Source organism: Brachycentrus maculatus, unplaced genomic scaffold (assembly GCF_059751285.1).
Source record: "Brachycentrus maculatus isolate JH-2025_06_01 unplaced genomic scaffold, ASM5975128v1 h1tg000261l, whole genome shotgun sequence".
In the NCBI taxonomy this organism is placed as follows: Eukaryota; Metazoa; Arthropoda; class Insecta; order Trichoptera; family Brachycentridae; genus Brachycentrus; species Brachycentrus maculatus.
This window is the reverse complement of record NW_028281012.1, coordinates 862,075-883,896: the sequence shown is the minus strand read 5'-3', so window position 1 is coordinate 883,896 and position 21,822 is coordinate 862,075. Positions and strand designations below refer to the sequence as shown.

At 29.8% G+C, this 21,822-nt stretch overlaps 1 protein-coding gene across 2 annotated transcripts; it reads left to right on the top strand.

The window, feature by feature from the left end:
* Positions 1-7,546: 7,546 nt before the first annotated feature.
* Positions 7,547-21,581, top strand: meigo (Solute carrier family 35 member B1 homolog meigo). 2 transcript variants are annotated; one of them, XM_088266004.1, is made up of 8 exons: positions 7,547-7,691; positions 8,627-8,835; positions 9,412-9,534; positions 10,066-10,293; positions 12,623-12,684; positions 13,378-13,525; positions 15,087-15,222; positions 18,813-21,581. In XM_088266004.1, the coding sequence occupies exons 2-8, from the start codon at positions 8,647-8,649 to the stop codon at positions 18,863-18,865; spliced, it is 939 nt and encodes a 312-aa protein (XP_088122130.1). In that variant the 5' UTR covers positions 7,547-7,691; positions 8,627-8,646; the 3' UTR covers positions 18,866-21,581. The 2 variants fall into 2 exon arrangements, with proteins under 2 accessions (XP_088122130.1, XP_088122131.1); XM_088266005.1 differs by having other exon boundaries at positions 7,547-7,835.
* Positions 21,582-21,822: the final 241 nt, after the last annotated feature.

The following is a 21,822-nucleotide window of genomic DNA, read 5'->3' as shown; positions in this document are numbered from 1 at the left end:
AGTTCTATATATATATATATATATATATATATATTTATGTACACACACATATATACATATATATATATATATATATATATATATATATATATATATATATATATATATATATATATATATATATATATATATATATATATATATATATATATATATATATATATATATATATATATATATATATATATTGACAGCTATTAGTGAGAGGAAGAAGCTTTTTTATTGACCAAAAACTCTCATATTTGTAACTGAGGTCTGAATCCTGAATTGTAATCACATACATACATACATGAGGAACACCAGAAAATATACTTTTCATTTTATTATTTTAGCTTATAATTTGACGAAATAATTTATTAACAACATTTTGAGTGTGTCCAGATACTTGTTCACAAATCTGGATTATCTACAATTTTTGGAGTTATTGATCATATTATTTTTTGACCCCTCAACATAGATGAAGAGGATATGGCAGTGTGGACATTTACGTGGTCATAGGCTGTCATAGGCTGAATAAAATAAATAGCGGTTACTATTTATTTCTTAATAACTTCCACTGTAAAGATTTTCTTTCGATACACCATCCACGTGTGATACTCCTCTTCTTTGTCATATTAATAGCTAAAACATATTTAATATGACGGTTGAGTTGAAACATATCACTGCGTGAAGTTACGCGCTTTTATCTACTTATCTTTACTCATAATGGTAAATAAAACATTCACAGTAAGTCATCTACTTACGCGATTTTGTACTAACATGACTTTAAAATATAATATTATCAAATTTTATTTACTTATACTATTGTGTTGATAGGAAAAGAAAGAAACAACACTGACACATGCCTCGCACCCTTTCCCTCCACCTTTACTGTCCTTAGGATGTGATTAACGACTAAGTCATAATTTAGATTTCTTCCTGTTTAGTTACGTGCGTGTTGCCATTGGGATTCTTTCCGCGTTTTCATTTTTATATGCATATAGATGTATTCTGTTTTCACATATCGCTTACTCCTTTCAAACCTCCTTTTTTAAATCAAAAATCGTCAATTTTCAGTTGTGCATGTTTTCAGAATGCCCAGAAAATGTACTTTATCCCAGCAGCGTGCAGAAAATGTTGTTGTTGCATTTTGAAGAAAAGACATTGTTTAATTATTTAAAAAAAAAAAAACTAAATATTTTTCAAATGGAGAAAAAAAACCTTCAGGTTTTACCTAAAAAGATCTGTTGCACAGTAAAAAGTTCATTAAGTGGCTTGATATTTATTTTTAATACATTGTGTTATATTTTTAAACTTTAAAAACTTTCTTATTATCGATAAAATTAAGAAAGGTGTGTTGAGATGGTTTGGACATGTAGAACGAATGGGTGAGGAAAGAACGGTAAAACAAATTGATGAGGCGAATGTTAGTGGGAAAAGAAGTAGAGGAAGACCGAGAAAAACATGGCACGACCAGGTATGCCAAATACTTGAAAGTGGTCAGGTTAGGAGTCGTAACAATCGGCGGGTATGTATGAGGAGATGCATGAACGTGGAAGAGGCGAAGAATGTTTGCAAGGACAGAGTGGTGTGGCGCTCTATTCTCTCTGCTTACCCCTGTGGGGAAGCGGCATGATGGTTAGTTGGTTAGTTAAAAACGTTCTTCTGAAAAATCAAGTTTTTTTATTTATGACGTTCTTGAAAGGAGTGAGCGATATGTACTGTATCCATTGAAACAAGTGCATATAATACATATCATATATGTATAAAAATCACAAATATTTTTTTTCAACCTATCGATTTTTTGATAAACCTTCCGAACGAAATAATCACGCACGTAGAGGACTTACTGTATTATCTTCTATTTCAATAAAAAAGGAATCATTCAGCTAGAGTTTTAACACCAAAAAGTTAATACTGAGTTCAGTTAAAAATGAAATACCCCATTAAAGACTGAATCTCTAAATATCTTTTACTTTATTCTCTATATGTATTTTTTCTGTTTAAAATAAATCCGTCATCAAAATAAAAAAGTGCATATTGAATTTCCCGACTTTATATTCTCATTAGAGTACTGTAACTTATTTATTACGGACATTAATGCTCTGAGGTGCTGATTTGATAAAGCAAAGTTATTTTGCTAATTTTTTTATGATTTAAAAAAAATTAAGTTTTTTAAAAAAACTGTTAACTATAACTGTATACATTCATTAAAAAATTTATAAGCACAGTTAACTTTTTTTGCAGAGACTCGCCAAGCCACCTTATGTCATGTCGGTAGAGTTTTTTTGAAATATGTTTTTTTTTTACTGTTTTTATCTATTTTTTATACACACAAAAAATGAAAGAAAAAAATAAAAGAAAAAATGTGTTTTAAAATACACATAATCTTTTTTTGAGTAAGCATACTTTTAAAATGTATTTGTTTTACTATTGGAGCTCATATATTTGCTTCTTTCATAATTATAAATATTTTTTTATTGTTGGTTACCATATGTAATGAGTAATTTTAATTTTTAAGTTAAAAATCCTATTCTTTATTTCTTCCGTTGTCTTTGTTTAAATAGTATGTTATCAAATATAATCAATCAGACTAGCAATATCATTTTACAGTTTGCGGTAGTATTTATGTCAATACCTTCTCGATGTTGAGATGGTGATGTGTTAAAAATGCTATTAAAAAACAGCAATGACTTTACGAAACTTCAGAATCTCCATTTTGAAGGGGTTAAGTACTCATTTCTCATTTAATAGGTTCATACATAACGTCTGATTAGAGTAAAGACACTCAACCTTTTTTTTCTTCGGGCCGCATACATATATTTGTAAAGCTACGCGGGCCGCAACACTATACTGGTATGACAAAAAATATCATGAAACCCACCACTCCCGTTTTTTTGGAAAACCATTTGAGATTTATAAAAATATGACCGAAACAGAAAATAATAGCGCGCATATTTGTCTGTCAAATGTTTGTTTTTTGGGAATACATCTAGCGTGTGCAGTAGCAACACTCTTATACCAGATCTGATGTTGACACGACAACGACCATCCTCTTCGGGTTTCCATGTCTGTACGTCAAAGTCGAAATAAATCTCAAGATATACGATTCTATATTTATAGAATGCCAGATTTCTTAAATCATGTTCCTGATAATAAATGTGTTGGGGGCCGCACAAAAAAGCTTGGCGGGCCGCATGCGGCCCGCAGGCTGCATGTTGAGTATGGCTGGATTAGAGATTACTTTTAAATTGTATCAATATTCGCTGCCAAATCAAGATTTTTATATAAAGCATTGTTAAGATGACAAACCATTTGTTGGAAATTTTTTAACTATTGACAATAAAATTTTAACATCAATAATAAGCAAAATTTAAAAAAGATTATTATAAAAATGTAAATTTAACTTTTACTAAATTTATTGCACTTATCTTATATTTCCGTTTCTCCGTTCTCAAGTTTCCGGTCTGAAGGTATATTCACATGGTAAAACTGTTAAAAAAGGTCATCTTTAAACATGATCTTTCCTAAAACACAACAAAAAATCTGCCTTAACTTCTGATTATAATAAATAATATTTGTTATTAGAAATCAAATTTAGATTTTAAGACACAGTTTTTTGAAATCCCACTTATTAATTGGGTTTGTAAGTACTGCTGAGTGAATGGGTGCATTCTCAGACAAAGGTTGTACTCTTCAACTGAACTCTCTTTGGCGTCTTTCTTTTGAAATTTTTATTTATAAATATATTAGGCATAAATCAGTTAAAATTGATCAAAAATACCTTTTTAACCCTATCAGGCTAGAAACTTTTGGACATTACTATTTACTTTAGAGTTTGTTTATTTGAACACATGCAGTTTTTTTTTTTTTAAATATTGTTAAATATTATTTTTTGTTGCATTATTTGCACTTAATAAAGTTTTTTTATTATTATATTAAATATACCTTTCTAACCCTATTATTGATTAAATGGAAAAGTATACCTATGTAGCTAGAACTAAATTCAACAGAATATTTTAATAATTTGATTACATGTGTGTTGCATTTCGTACTTATATACATATATTATAAAATACAATTTTTTTTATATGTACTAGTAACATATCAATTAATTGTTATTAATAGTTGATACATTAAAATGTTTATGAATGTGGTTATCAATTTGTTATAAAGTGGAATTGTTACCGAGTGAAGCGTCTGTCTGATTGGCACAAAAAACCAAGGACATACTCAACAAGAACGAGATGACATAAGATTTAATGAGACCTTTTACTTTTCTGGCGCCTCCAAGTTTATTCCTTGTTGAATCTATTACTTTTATTTTTGTTTTTAATTTACATTCTTCAAAACATAATATGAATTTGTATTTTTGTGTCTTAAAAAAACGGTACTGGCTCTCTTTAAATCCTAACAAAATGGTACTAAATGTTAATGTTAAAATACTGTGTATTATATGTATTAGTTTAAGCACAATATTAAAATAAAGGTTATTAAAAATTTGTTCTATGCTCTTTTTAATATTTCTCTTATTTAAAAAAAGTCTTTAACCTAATTAACTTTTATTGTATAATACTAAAATAAGTATGATATATCCATCAATTTTATCATTATTACTGTTTGCTATATCTCTTGTAAAATTTAATCTCTGGTTGGGTATGAATTCCATTAGAAGTTTGGGCTAGAAATGGCGATTTATTGTTTCTTATAAATTTAAAAGAAGGATATTCAAAGTACTTAATTGGATTGCAACACTTTTGGATGACGACTTCTCCATTCAACCAGTTGCAATAATTTCTACCCTATTCTGCTGACTTCTAGATGAAGGTTTCCTTTCTCTATGTGCCAATGTATGTTGTGTTCGCCCAACCCAGATCATCCCCTGGCTTCTTGTTACACTGTTTTCCTTGATAACTGGTTCATTCACTGTCTCTGTTTACAACAATTTTGGCTCTTGGCTGGAATACTTCACAATACAGGAATTTACAAAAAGGATGAAAATGGCACCTGAATAAATTTGCATTTAAACAATAAATACTAAAAATAATAAATTATTTGAAATTGATCTACTCCTTGTGGTTGGTAAAAAAACGATATTCCTTCTAAATAAGATTTTAATTTTTAAATTAATAACTAATTAACATTTTTTTTATGTAGAGTAGTACTACATATCCATTATGATATTAAAAACATTTATAGATATAAATTACCTTTATAAGTAAAACATGTATAATCTCGGACAGTAACAATGTTTATGTTTATAACAAGCTGTATAGTGTTAATGTTTTATTTCCTTGTAGTGCTAGTGTTAAATTTAATAAGCATTTTTTGAAGTAATTATAGCAATACAAAATATACACGTAATCAAACTCTGTTTTGAAAAACTGCCCCATTGAGAATTTAAAACCATACAATTATCGAGATCATTTGGATAGATATTTAGCCTTTTGAAAATCTCAAATTCTTATTTTAGTTAAGTACCTGTATGAAATTATTTTTGAAATGTGGCAAATTGTATAAACTTTTAAATATAATATTAATTGTTTGTGAAACATGAAATACATTTTTTTTATTTTGTAGGGCATATTATCTTCCTCAGACATAATATTTCTATAGGATCCACCAGTAGCTAAAATTTCGTTCTGTAACATCCAAAGATTGTTTATGCCACTCCTATGTAATTTACAATGCAGTTCTAGGAAAGTATGAAAAATTATAAAAGTTTTCACGATAATATCTTTATCAGCCTACAGTAATTACAATATTATGTCCAGTTCTCGGTACCTCTTGTGATGTCTGATATTCTTGTCAAACTTTGACTAGTACTAGTGTTATCGAGTAAGCATTGTTACCAACATTTTCCCAAGTCTTAGGAGGATAAATATATTTTATAACATTCCCAAATAGATATATTGATTTATTTGTTAGTTAAGCCAAATCAAATTGTAAGATTATTCTTATGAGGATTTTTATTGGATGAGATCTCTAGTCATGATCTTAACATATTATTATTTCTTGTATCACGTTTATGGAGTATCAGTTAAAGGTATGTTGGATTATGGAGGATAACCAGAGTTTGCACATTACTACATCAAGTCAAGGAATTGACCAAAGGTTTCTTATAGTGTTATTAATTTGAATGTGATATTTTTTTAAACATGCTTATTTACAACACTTGTCCTACTCACAATGCGTCGTACACCTACAAACCCTGCAGCCTTTTCAAATCTTTACATTTCATCATTGTAAGTGGAGAAGTTGTGGCTTACTGCACTTTGGGCTCTGTATGACACTACAGTTCTAGTCATACAATGTTGGATTTCCTACGAGTGTTGTGATTATATGTTTTATGAAAGAATTTCATCAAAAAGCTTACAACTCCAATGCTCTCTTTAGTGAATTTTCCTTGATCTTGAATGTCCTACTGTGAGAATTCTAATTGCTCTTGAAATTGAAGTGATATTTCACACATTTGTTTTTTATGCTAAAAATAGCACTGTCTATCATCAAAGTAACTCAGAGATGGTTAGTAAAATGTGTGAAATGTGTTGGAATTTAAAATAAAGTATTTTTTGTAAGTTTTTTTATATCAATATCTTTTATTTATGTCCCTTTCCTTTTTGTATGAACAAGTTCAAAGACTTTTTGCACTATATTTTACACTAAGATAAAAAAGTAAATGGTATCTTGAAATATTGTGAAAAAAATATGTTACTGTCCAAAATAGCAGTTTATATAGTAAATGTTAGGTAATGAAAAAAAAACTTTTAATTTTTTTTTGTGAAAATCATGTAGATTATTTTTTTTGCATACATAAACCTAAATGGAGGGAATGTATAAATTGGGGGTTTGAAAAAACATTTGAAATATTTTTTGTAATACCTAATTATGATGATTTTTTAAACTAACAAAACAAACAAAAGCTATATGTAAAAAAATAATGTAAAAAAAGAAGCGTGACAGATCGAGTCAAAAATCGAATGACAGGATATTTTTAACGTAAACTGGGGGAAAAACGTAATGAATGTACGAAAATATATCGTGACTGAAATAATCACACGCAATCGGCGGGGAGATATTAAATCCGGGGACATAAAATCCGGATTTCACTATAATTATTTTCTAGTACTTGATTGATTTTCACTCGGGAGAAATATCGCTGGTCGTTATCTTGCTAACACGCATGCGAATGGGCCCTTAAATTTTGAATATATACAAGTTCCACAAATCCCGTGAAATGAATGGGCAAACGTGGGTTTAATGAAAAAGTTAAACAAGTGTTATAAGTGCTTACCTAAGCCTGCTGGTGACTAGTCGTAAGTCTCGACATGCCCATAATTTTTTTTTATATTCCCTTCTGTTGAATTATTTTGTTCTTGTGAGAAATCTATAATTTGCAAAAAAAAAAGCTCTACGTAACTAAAAGTCTATTACACAAGTATTAGTCGTAAATATGCTCTCCCGTTTTTTATTCGCCACAAAATAGAAGGTAGATACGAAATTTATTTTTTCAGTATGGTATGAGCATGGACATCTTTAGCCTTTTCTTTTTCTATGGATAATTGACGTTGACGTGTACGTTTCGCTAGCGTGTGGTTGACAGCTCCGAGCAACATTTAGTTCGTTATTATCCGCTAGTTCGTAAATCACTTATTACTTGAGTTTTTCAATTAGAAGAAACATTTAAATTAAATTACATTGCCGATAATTAGGTTGGTATCGTATCACGTTTATGTCAGTTTACAAAACATTTTTATTTTTTCAACTTGATTCGTTCAAAAAGTTAGTTAAACCGCCAAGTAATTTAAAAAGAAGTTTCATACACATTAGCCGCGCTTTTATAAAATATAATATAAGTATGTTAAATGCATTTTTACTCAGTATTTAAACGTTTTAGGGGCAATTTACTTACAAAACATTTAATTACAAATACCCATTTTTCATCACTTGAATCCCAGAAAGATATATTCAGATTAATGTACTTTTATATGTTGCTTTGTATAAAAATGTAAAGATGAACATATCGCTCACTCCTTTCAACAATGTCATATTTCAAAAATCGTAAATTTTTAGTTGTGCATGTTTTCGGAATGCCCAGAAAATGTACTATATCCCAGCAAAAGCGGTATATTTTTAACTTAATATTTACCTGCTACAGGGCAGAAAGTGTTGTTTTTGTATTTTGAAGAAAAGGTATTGTTTTATATATTTTTTAAAATTTATTAAATATTTTTCAAATCGAGAAAAAACCTTCAGATTTTACCTAAAAAGATCTGTTGCACAGTTAAAAGTTTAATAAGTGGCTTAATATTATTTTAAAAACATTTTATCATATTTTTAAACTTTAAAAACGATCTTTAAAAGTTTTTTGATTTATGATGTTGTTGAAAGGAGTGAGAGATATGTCAGTTTAACCTTATTACAGTTGTTATTGCTCTAAAATACATTTTATGATATTACAAAAATGGAATAGTTTTATTTGATTTTGATGTTTGATGAAGTTATTTATTGTTCGATGTGTCTTAATTTCTAAATTCTCTGTATATTCAGTTGGCATACGCGTAACTGATTCAGTTGTTTAAACATAGTGTATAAACAATCTGCCTTTTTAAATCACGTGTCCTAATTCAATTCTGTTCACTTCCAGACTAGACTCGAGCGGGCAAAATGCAGAAAAATGTTAAGTTTCTTATATATGCCTCTGGCATATTTTTCTGCTACTTTTGCTTCGGGATGTTGCAAGAAAAAATTACACGGGGCAGATATGGCAGTGGTGATGGAGAACAATTCACATGCGCCTTGATATTTGTTCTTGTGCAATGTATCTGCAACTATATCTTCGCAAAAGGAATGTTGGTAAGTGACATCCAATTATATACTTTACAAATTATTTTGCACACAATAGTAATCCCTTCTCCTGCAGAAAGACTGCAATTTCTTACGATAACCACTCGGGCCTTAATAGGACTAAGGGACTGTCGAAGTTGCACATGTGAGTACGAGTATTGGTGCTCTACCCGTCACTGCTATTCTCCTAGTAATTTACTTTAGAAGTAGCTCTAGGATGTTTTCTTTATATATAAAATAATGATCCAACTAGTGTTTCTCTAGCTGAGATTTCTTACAAAATTATTCTATCAAACATTACTTTATTATTGAGTTATTTGGTAAACGAAATATTGTCAAATTTTGGTATGACTATTTACTTAAAGTAAGAATTGTCGTAAATATGATTTTGTAATTATTTTTGTTTTATAAATGTTAATTTCATTAGTTACTATAATTATTAAACACTCGAAGCTTCATATTCATGAAAACCAAAAATACTCTAAAACTTGAAAATCTGTCAAAAAAGAATGACAAAAAAGCTTTGGTTTTAGTAAATAATTTTCTGTGTCAAATGTTCTTCAACTTGTAATATTTGATTTTCAGGTTGCACAACCGCAAGAAGCTGATAACACAAAAACCATGTACTATTTTAGTTCCGCATTGACTTACTTACTAGCAATGGTTTGCTCTAATATGGCTCTACAATGGGTAAACTACCCTACTCAGGTATTTAAATATATAATTATTCCTTTATTATTCTCTCTCTGGTCTCAATCCTGCAGATTGGTCTGTAGCAACAGATACATCTCTTTCGCCATTCTCGCCTATTTTCCAAAGTCCTCTTCAGCTCCTCATACGTCGAGCTGCCCATGTCTTCGTATAAGTCGCTTCGGTATTCGCGGCGTGGGCGTCCTCTGGCGTTTATTCCCTCGATCGTCCCCTTTATTATTTGGTGCAGGAAACCCTTTTGTTTTAGCACGTGGCCGATCCATTCGGCGCGTCTTTTGGAGATAGTCGCGACTAGGTGCTTTTTTCCTTGATCAATCGTAGTACCTCGTCGTTGGAGATGTGGTCTCTCCAAGATATCCCGAGCATTCTTCTATAGATCCACATCTCCAACGCATTCAGCCTATTTTTATCTCTTTCAGATAGGCACCATTCATTGTTACTAATTATTTATTATTATTTTCATTATTATTGATTATTTTTTAAATATTTAAGGTAACTGCACTATTGCGCACGTGTGACTTTTTACAGGTTGTTGGAAAATCGGCAAAACCTATTCCAGTCATGCTGCTCGGAGTTCTGATTGGCCGCAAGAATTACCCTATGAGACGATATATTTTTGTATTCTTGATTGTAACTGGTGTCATCGCCTTCATGTATAAGGAAACCAAACCAGGAACTCAAGTTGCCAGCTCTGGGATTGGTGAACTACTTCTGTTGCTCTCCCTGACCATGGATGGCTTGACTGGAGCAGTGCAGGTCTTGTTAACCGTATATTACACTACTCATTTTTGTTCATCCATTTCAATAATATATTATCTTTTAAATAGTAATTGAGATTTTCCTACTAAAAGGACTACATACAAACATATAGCAGTATGTGAAAGGAGATCTTTAAAACATGGAAAATCTTAAAATCATCCACGTGTATAGTGTTTGTCTAATATTGCATGAGTATGTTGTAGTCATACAGGAGAAAGTGACCAATTGCATTTTTTACAAAAACCTGATCATTGATTATTTGATATCTTACTAGCTTAATATTGCCCTGAAAAAATCATATAGGATTTTAATCTTGGAAGTATAATATAATGAGTTGTTAATAATGACTTACTGCATTGATGTTTATTTTTTTGCCAAGCAAAAGTGACTTAAATGGCCCTCCTGAACATTTTACATTTTGTTAGTTGGTCACTTTCTCCTGTACGACTACGATGTGTTTATTCAATAGACTATTTAGAAAAAAAAAGGCAAAAAAATCTGTTATTTTTTAAACCTAAAATACTTAGTTATAAATCCACACAGATAATTTTTTGAGTTGATTTGGCAGTCACTGTGTGGTAATATTTTGTTATATTCATCCATTTGATATTTAAACTCCACTTGGTAAATAACATTGATTATTATACTACATACGACACGTGTCTCCGTACATTGCTATGCACAATTCTCGATCCACATAAAACAAATTGATAATATTTGCTCAGCTTATAAATAAATACTTTGTGTTTGAAATGTGTTCAAAGTAGTAGAATATGTATTGAACAAATGAAGATATAAAACATACTATGGTTATGTAAATTGATATAAATTCATCATATCACAAAAAGTGATTTTATCCACCTTAAATTAAGGATAGCCTTCTATCAAATTGAAGAGGACCTCTAGCATCAACCATAAAAATATGTGCATGTCCCAAGACCCAAACGAGGTTAAAAGCTTTTACAAATTGCCTGTAAATATTTATTATTATGAATTATTGGATTCAAATCCTTGAGCGGTCACTATTTGCGATATGATGAATTCATATTGTCATGGTGAGTTTTCATTCTTCATTTATTAAATATATTTACATATTAAATACTCAGCATTTCAACCATCACTTTTCTCTAGAATGGATTTGTAAAATTAGCATTGAAAGATGCTTTAGAAATAAACTTACTGCAATTTTTCTCTATTGAACTAACAACCATTTGTATTACAAGTTGTTAGTGATTTTATATATATAGGTGATAATTTACTCGATAAAGATTGACAAGAATTTTTTTAGTAACAAATGAGTAACTTGTGTTTTCATGTTTTGAAAGTCTACGATATCTTATTTCCTGTCTTTTATATTGATATTCTCAAAGTTGGGTTTTACAACGATAAAAAGGTTAACTGTTGATAAAGACAGCTTCTCTAGCTGCCAAATTCAACACACTTAATATTATTTCGAGAAATAAAAATACTTTGGGTTTTGATCCACTCACTTTGTGTTTTGGTCCACAAAGTTAATGCTTTCGATATTCAAAACATCAACACACTTAGTTTATAGTATTCCAGACTTGCCAGTAGAATACATCATTAGGCAAGCCTTAAAAATTTTTAAGAATTTTTGAAGTGACTTTTATTTGAAAATTGCGATTGTTAAAATTTAAATCTTTGCATTATATATTATGTTTTTCATATTTTACTTGCATTAGTTTATGTGAAATAAAAAGTATATTTATTTATTTGCGATTTGCTTATTAAGTATACATTATCATGTTTTGTGCGTAAGTCAGGGTTTAAAAACATCATTATATCAAAAAATTTAATAATTTTATATCAATGCTGCGATTTTGAGCAAAAAAATATTTGCTTAAAAATTTGATATTTTTTTATATATTTAGTGTTTGATGATGTTAGATGAAAAAAAACAATATTGTTTAGACCAGGGGTTCCCTATCTTTTTCAGTCAGTTAGTATTTTGTCACGGCGCCCTACTTTAGTAAGCTATTTGGAATAGATAATGTGACTATATGTATTTACATATATTATTGTCGAAATAAATAGGTAGGTACCTACCTACAATAATAGTAGTTGGGTAGGAAGATGCTAGCTCTCAAAAAAGAAATTGTTGCTTTATAGGTACCCGAGAATATTTGTGGTTTCGGATAATGATTGAGGATCGACTCACGGCGCCCCTCTTTACTTTCTACGGCGCACCAGGGCGCCGCGGCGCACACTTTGGGAACCCCTGGTTTAGACCATATATTACTTTAGTACTTACTTTTATATTATAATGATGATGTGAGTCCAAAAATAACTAATTTCCTTTTTGTAGGACCGAATGCGCGCTGAATCCTCTCCATCTGCCCAGCAAATGATGATAAGCACTAACTATTGGTACATTTTACAAACATTAGATTTTAACATAAAATTGCTAGTTTAAACCTTTTACTTTAAAATCCGTGTTTATACATCATATGTTTTCCCGTGAACAGCATAAAGTCTTCCATGTTTTTATATGACTTTACTACTCGTTTTACAAGCCAGAGTCAAGTATTATTTGTCTTAATGTTGTCCGCCTCCGTAGTGTAATGGTCAGCACGCTCGGCTACCGTTCTGGAGGTTCCGGGTTCGATTCCCAGGGGGGGGTCAAATAAATATAAGTGATTTTTTCACTCTAATATTTATTCAATATTACCCTGGAGTGGTACCTGAAGCGGAGGGCTGATCACCTTTCCTTCATGAGTAAACGATCAAGATAACTCTGCGTTTATGTGAAGCAGTTCCCTATGCACCATTGGGGTGCGGATAAGGTTTTTGTTATCATTATTAATATTGAAATATGCAAAGATAATGATAACCCTATGTGTCCAAGATTTTTTTCCGCTTAATAATTTCCCAGGCACCACCATATTAAAATCAATTTTGCTATTAAACACGGTAAGCATTAGAACTGCTATCGATTTTGATTGTTATAATTTTTTTTATATCTATTGTTTAGTATGGAATATTTTTTTTGCTTTTGTAAACATTTTGTTTATAATTGAATAATGATGTGTTTAATTAATACTTTTTTAAAAATAATTTCAGGTCTATCCTGATTCTCGGAACGGCTGTTGTATTGAGTGGAGAGATTGCTACATTTGTGGCATTTGTATCCCGTCATCCTGTTGTCATCTGGCATCTCTCTACACTTGCTGTTGCTGGTGCCCTTGGCCAACTCTTTATTTTCCTTGCTGTAAGTTTAAACAATTTTGTTTTATAATAATTTGTCAATAGATTCACTGAAATACATATTTGATCTTTACGAGTGAGGCCGGTTGCACTAGGTACGTCCGATGCTGTTATTCCCAAATATGTACATGGATTTATTCATGAACGAACATTGAAGCCCCATCTTTATGTCATATTTTTCGAAATAGAATATTAACTTGGTTATAACCAGCTCATGTCTCTTCACATAATTTACTAAAAGACAATCTAACATCTCCATTACCATAACACCAACTTGATTTATAGTAAAAAATGTAAGTGTTTGTTATTTTTAAATTTATTATTTGCTTAATTAATACTTATTCAAACCCTTATCCGCACCCCAATGGTGCATAGGGCACTGCATCATATAAACGCAGTGTTATCATGATTGTTAACACATGAAGGAAAGGTAATCAGCCCTCCGCTTCAGGTAGCAGTCCAGGGTAATATTGAATAAATATTAGATTGAAAAAAAATACTACATACATATTATTAAATTCTACCGACTTCATCAAGCACCATATGTGAAATTTAGCCTTAATTGGAGAGGTATCCCTTGGCATGTTGAAGGATGTTGTTGAACAAGGGGAAGGCTTCAGTCATCACCATATTTTAATTATGGTTTTATTATAATCTATTTCTGTGAATTTATATTGTTCCAAAATGTTGTAATGTATGACTTTTCATTTCTTCAACATTTTGAAATAATCAAAATTCATAAAAGTGTAAATAATAATATACCCTTAATTAACAATATAATGATTTTTCCTTACTGTGCCTCACTTCTAATGTCCTTGTTACGACTTATAAAAAATAAGAATAAAATAAGAATAAAAATAATAATAAATAATAAATTGTGCCTAAAATAATGGCACAACTCATCAGCACATGCAAATTTAGACTTATCACATGCAGTGTTTGATAACGATGCGGAATGCATTGAGATACAATCACAATAGATTTAAGGAAATAGTGGTAATTACCAAGTGAAAAATGAATATATCGACAACCCCTACGTAATCTGTTACTTTACAGGAGAGATCTTAGAAGATTTTTTCAACATATTTTTCAATTATTAACGGTTTTATCTGAAATTCTAAACTAGTATTATACATTTAAAAACACGATAAAATAATGTATTAAATCGTTTTAAAACTTTATGCTTTGTCAAAATTAAGTAGTTAGCGTTTTAGTTCAGTTCATTTCGAAAATTCGATGTAGATAGCGTCTTATTCGCCTGAAAACTATGCGTAATTTATTTTATATATTTTTGTTTATTTATATTTGTAGATAACGGTCAGTTGATAACGTACACCAAATATCTCAAAATTGACAAAAACGTAGTTAGAGCACTTTATGTAGGGCACGTCGATTACCACAAAGTGAATACCAAATCTATTAATTAATAGTTGATTGTTAGATCAATCCCTTTTCATAAAGCAATTTTTATAAATAACTGCTGAGATTAAATTATTAAACTTTTGATAAATTGAATGCTTCTTTTCATGTCGAATGTATCTCTTGATATTTGTTTTACCTTGCAGGTATCTCAGTTTGGACCTTTGGCCTGTTCTGTGGTCACTACAACCAGGAAATTTTTTACAGTTCTAGCGTCCGTAGTCATTTTTGGAAATGTGCTCTTGCCTCGGCAGTGGATTGGTGCCATATTGGTATTCTCAGGTAAATAATGTAGCTCATTTAATTTGTGAGTAATTACTGTGAGGATTTGACGTTAATCTTTAATGGAGCTATTATATTATTGAAAATGATAATTTTGTCTTTCAGATTCATTTTCTAATGTATGCTACCATTTGACTCCATAAGTCATTAAGTTTCAGCAAGTGTCCCCAATCTTTAGATATTTTATTTTACATATTTGACATCAATACAATAATAATACTAATAATTCTTGTTTAAAATCTAAACTATAAAAATGCAACATTCATATCGAATATGACATTTTTAATCAATTGGATTATCCAAAAGTAGTTTACATTTCTCTTAATTAAGGATAAAATTATTATTTTCCAAAAGGGTATTAACCTAATTGACAAACGATGATATTTTTTATACGTATTGCATAAAATTTTTAGTCATACAGGCTTAAGGACACCAAATACATAAGTAGGAGAATTTCAATTTCTTTGAAAAGATTTTTACACTAATTTGATTATATGATGATACTCTCAACAAGATATGCTGATACTCTCATCCCACAAATATATACCAAAATGGAATTTATTTATTATTACAAATTTATATTTTAAACTGATAATAGTTCTCACTAATTATTAAATCTAGTTCTCACTAGAATTTCTGGCATCTCGCACATTTAAAATAATATATTTGTTTGTTACTTGTCAGTAACGAGTTATGCAATCATAGATGACGTGGCCTGATGACACAGTTTATTTTATTGAAAGATTTTTAGTATGTGCATACTGCCAAATCGAAGGAAAATTAAAAATTAAAATACAAAAATTTATTAATGTCGTTTTTGTATTAGTAAAACAGGAATGTAGGATAAACAACAATTGATTATTTGAAGTTTTTCACTGCATGATTTTTTAAATAACAATCCCCGATGCAAAGTCCAGGTTTACTTTGGCAGGTTTTGCAATACAATCGTATTTCTTTTCTTCCACTCTGAATTTTTCTATTAGAACATACTGCATAGTTTCAGAATGTAGAATGTGCATTAATTCATTCGGCAGTCACGTTGTGCTGAAACCTATCCATTTTTTATTAAATAAAATTACTAAGTAAATATGTACCACTATAACTTAAAATCCACTGTGACACGTGTTTCGATGCATTCCGCATCATTTTTAAACACCGTATGTGAAGCTAATTCTAAATTTTAGAGTTGTGTCCTTGGGACGTTGAAGGATGAAGAAGGGGTAGGAGCTGTTTCTTATTTTTATTTCTTATCAGTGGGAACATAGACACCAAGGACACAACTCTAAAATTTAGAATTAGCTTCACATACGGTGTTTGAAACTGATGCAGAATGCATTGAAACACGTGTCACAGTAGATTTTAAGAAAAAGTAGTATTTACTAAGTAAAAAATTTAGTTAAAAATGTAGAATGTGCAATTTATTTATTAGTCGGTCTTCTATAGGGGGAGTATCAGAGTATCGTCCAAATCGAGTACCTCCTCAATAATCACCTACTCATTGATTGACCAATAATTATACAAATTTTAAATGTGTCATCAGTTTTCCATTCTTTTATCCTTGGAAACTTTATAAAGTATGTAAGAGTTTATGACACACCTCCATCCCCCAAAAAAAGTTTCCTCCACCATTTTAGGGATTTACGTATAAAACAATTAATTGGTGCTTAGTGATTGCCCCGATTAACTCCACCCACATTGTTCGTATAGTTTATTGCAACCAGTGGATTGAATTTATGTACAAGCATAAGCGTGAATACTTAGCATACCAATGAATAGTATGAACAACTTTACGCACAAGTAATTTTTTTACAGATGTATATATATATATATAATTATTTATTCTTCTGGCAAGACTCTGCTCTCTTAATATATCGCACTCTGTCATAAATTGATTTTCTTCATTCTTAAACTGTAGATGTCAATGTGTCATAATAGAAAATAAATCATTATCATTCAATCACTTAGGCACAGGAGTTCCTCAGGGCAGTATTCTATCTCCATTCCTCTTTTCCACCTTCATTAATACAATATCAACAACTTTAAAATGTTCCTAACACTTATACGCCGACGATCTCCAGCTTTATATTCACACTGACATTAAAAACATTAACAATGGCATTTATAAATTGAACGTAAACCTTGATTTGATCTCCTCATGGACCAAAGACGATGGCTCAATGATGAATCCTTAAAAATCTCAAGCAATCATAATCGGTAGCGATAGACAGATCTCTCTTATCAATTTCACCACCACCTCAACACTTGAAATTACCTAACATGTCATTCCCTTTACTAAAACTGTAAAAAAACCTTGGGATCATTATTGATCAAAATTTATCCTGGGTTGATCAAATCACCGAGGTCGGAAAGAGATTCTACCACAATCTTCATGCTTTTTAAAAAGACTTTAGAAGTTTCTCCCGACCACAGCGAAAACAAAATTGTCCCAATCCATTCTTCTTTCTTCCATATGTTATGCTAATGTTTGCTACATTGATGCCAACATTGATCTTATAAATCGTCTGGATCGTCTACAAAATCATAGCATCCGTTTTATTTTCAATTAAAAAAATATGACCATGTTTCACCATCTCGCTCGGAACTAAAATGGCTTCACTTCAACCAGCGCACAAATCTTCAAGCTCTCACATTACTTTATAATATTTTTCACAACCCCAATGCTCCTGAAAACTTTATATACCTCTTATATCATGATCTATCACTTCGTTCTTCCCAAGAAAGAATATTTCCCATTCCTCGCCATAACACATCATTCTTCAGTAATTCCTTCTCTGTCCAAGCAGCCAGACTAAGGAATGAATTACCTCTCCTTGTAAATTGCACCTTCTCTAATAACTTTTAAGAAACGTTACCATCTATCATTAGAATCCTAACTGTCCATCAAACTGCCTTCCTTAGTTTTTTCCTCTACCTCCTTCCCTACACTCTCTTTTTCCTTTGCCTTCCTTATTATCTATCATCTATTTGTAATTTGTGTTTTTTTTTTTAATGTTAAAAGCGCTAACTACCCTCTAATCGCAAACAGCTATATATGGTATCAAATGTTTTGACCAATATCACTACATAGTCTGTTTTTGGTTGGTTGGGAGACACTGCTTTTTACCAATAAGCCAGCCAATGTACTTATTTATTTTGTTGTACATGAAGTTTAAATAATATAAATTTACGTACAGAATCACTCTTTGGTTTTTAATGACTTATCACTTGTTTCTCGATCAAATTCAAATTTAATTTAATTTTATTAATAATATTTTAGTTAAATTATATTGAAAAGTAACAAAAAAAAATATATTAAAAATATTGAGGAATCAGAATTTATTTTCTTGGCGCCATAGCGGCCGCACTCGAGTAATATGGCAAACCTCGCATGCCGCCTCTATGGCAGCACTCCAGTGCAAAGGGTTAAAAGTTTTTTCGTCAGTAAAATATTAATCATTTCTTGACTTTATGAATAGTTGAAGTTAATTATACAGCTTTATTGCATGATACTCAATGTTCCATTGATCTAATGTGATATGTTTGATTTTGATGAATTTATGAAAAAATTATATGATTATTTATTTTTCCAGGATTGTTTTTGGATATGTTCTACGGGAAGGGAAAACCTTTATCTAAATCATAACATTATGATTCATTTAGAGAAAATATTTATCCTAAGCAGATCCGTCTCAGCTACACACGAAAAAGTTCCAAAGCTCAATCTTTTAGTGACAGATAATGCTATTTCTGAAATACATATAAAAAAAATAGTATTATAAATATAACGTTCCAAATGGTAAATCAACAAATTAAAAAAAATAATTTGGGTAACTTTAAACTCATTTTTTGTATTATTTTTGCCATTACATATGTTTATTTTGAAAAATTTAATCAAATATAATAACACTTCGGGTACACGCAGGGTATAAAATAGTTCAATTGACTACTTAATGTAAATCCTAATAAAATATTACATTTTTTATGATGTGAGACATAAGCTTATACATATCGTAGTCATATAGGAGAAAGTGACCAAGTGCATTTTTTTACAAAAACGTGATCATTGACTATTTGATATCTTACTAGCTTAATATTGCCCTGGAAAAATACCAAAGGATTTTAAACTTGGAAGTATAATATATTGACTTGTTAAAAATGACTAACTGCATTGATGTTTATTTTGTTGCCAAGCAAAAGTGACTCAAATGGCCCTCCTGAACATTTTACGTTTTGTTAGTAGGTCACTTTCTTCTGTAAGACTTCTGTGAATTCTCTTCTCCCTAAAATAAAATATCAGAATTAAAACTAATGAAAAAAAGATTAATGAAAAAAGCAGTTTTGTGACTGGACATTTGAACTTTTTTAATTGGTGTAAAATATCAATTTATAAATGTAATTTTAGAAATGAAAAATATTGTTTTCTCTTAGAAATTATGGAGTTTAAAGTTACCCGTTAGATTAAATCGTTATACCAGTTTTTTATTATTATTTATTAGTAAATGTTAATATTTAAGAAAGAAAAGAAAAGTATTAAAACATTTATCCAGACATTCAGTGTTATTTTCCTGTAACAAACAGTATTTATTGAATTCAAACTGTAATGAACCATTCTTCCATATATTTATTAGTAAAACCTTTTGTGTATTACCTATTATATTTATATTTGTGTATTAAAAACCTTTTGTTTTGTGTAATGTTTTTTAACTCTTTATTGTTGTTAGATTTGTAATAAAATATGAAGTAGCAGAACCAATGTTGGGTTTTATTTATAATTTTTTTTTAAATGTGCTACTCCACATTATGTTACAAATTGTTTGATTGGATATCTGAGAAAAATATGATTTTGTTTAATTGTTTTTACATTTTGTGTATTAATAAGTACATATTGAATATATATAGCAAACTGTTAATACATATTGAATTTATATAGCAAATTAATTTTTGTGTTTAACCCTTTGGATGCGTAAATTGACTAGTCGCCCGAATTTTTTTATCCTTCGGTAGCGTATATCGACTATAATCCATGGCTTTTACAAGCCATGGACTAAAGCAAACAAATAAAAGGAAATTTAAGAAATTTTATAGAATACTTTATTTTTAATGGAAAATTTGCTTTTTTCAAATCAACTTTTATTTTTTGCTTGACGTGTTCTAAGGGTTAATAGACATCCTAATATCGTAATATTCATTTATATATCTTTTACCATAAACTCTTTACTTACAAATGATGTACATATTTACAAAATTAGATGTAAAAAGAAGTATTAATATTGAGTAATTATACTGTAAACCAAATGTTATTAATGTACTGCTATTACAAACATATTTTTTTTTTTCATAATTAATTGCTGAATATAAATTCAAGTTTTTCATTGGAAGTATTTAATTGATGTTTGATTAACTTAAATTTATTTGATAATTTTCAATTGTTTATTTTTATTGTTCATCAATAGTATATGTCATATATTCGCAAATACTATAAAGCAATTCTCCTTTATGTTTATAATAAAATTAATAAAATGTATATTGTAGTTGTACTGTCTGTTTTGTGATTACATTGTTACTTGTTATATTGCATTAGAGTTGGAACAAAAGTATTTTTCATGCTGAAAGCATGCCCACAGTATTGTTTTATTTATAAACACGTATTAACCATTCTTATTTAAGTGAGCATTAATGTGCTGCAACCTAATTCCCGATTTTTTATACACACTTCACATTGCAACTTCAAATATCCCGAAGGAAGTTTTTGCACTTGGGAAGAATATAAGATTTATCGTACTTTACATACGAGTATAAAAGGACTTTTTAGGTTCTCTTTGTGTTTATATGAATTTGTAATGTCATTAATTTTAATATTATTTTTTTGCAATATTTCTCTTTCAATACAAAAAGTATTATACTATTTACTATAAATTGCATCGTCATTGTGCATAATTTCACTATCCATTCATATACGCCGTTAGTACAGATCGCAAGGTTCGTGTAAGCGAATTCTGGAATTTTAACCATTAATAACATCTCATCTGATAGTATTCGCACTATTTCAAATATAGACAGTTGAATCCTTTATTTGGTAAGAGATTTAGATAAAAATAGTACCGACTGACCTGTTATTTATATGCTTATATATTTTTTTAAATTCAAATCAATCTTGAAACTTAATGAAATTGTATGAAGATATCCATCCAATATCAATACAAGATAAATGACATATGATTAAACTTTTAGGTTTTTAAAATTCAGATTGGATCATAGGTTAATGATACAAAAGAGTATTTAAAATAAAATATTTAAGACACAGTACTTTGAAAATATGTTTGAGATTATTTGCTGTATTAAATTTATTGAAAATGTTACACCTTTGGTTATTTTTTTTGGTGTCGTTTGCAATTTTAACTATATTGTTTTTACAAACGTCTACGAACATTATTGAATCATCTAAAGCTCCATTATTTAGGTAATACAGTATCACATAACTCATTTCCTAACTTAACTCCGTGGCGTTAGGAATTCAGTTGAACTGAAAGAAGTGATAAGCACAATTTTGCTAGATTAGTAGATTTTCAATTGAAAGATTATAATAAACTTCACTTGAGG

Coding starts and splice junctions, on each gene's coding strand:
- meigo (XM_088266004.1), top strand. CDS start 8,647: ATGCAGAAAAATGTTAAGTTTCTTATATATGCCTCTGGCATATTTTTC. Junction 8,836..9,411: donor TCTTCGCAAAAGGAATGTTG/GTAAGTGACATC, acceptor TTTGATTTTCAG/GTTGCACAACCGCAAGAAGC. Junction 12,685..13,377: donor ATGATAAGCACTAACTATTG/GTACATTTTACA, acceptor AAATAATTTCAG/GTCTATCCTGATTCTCGGAA.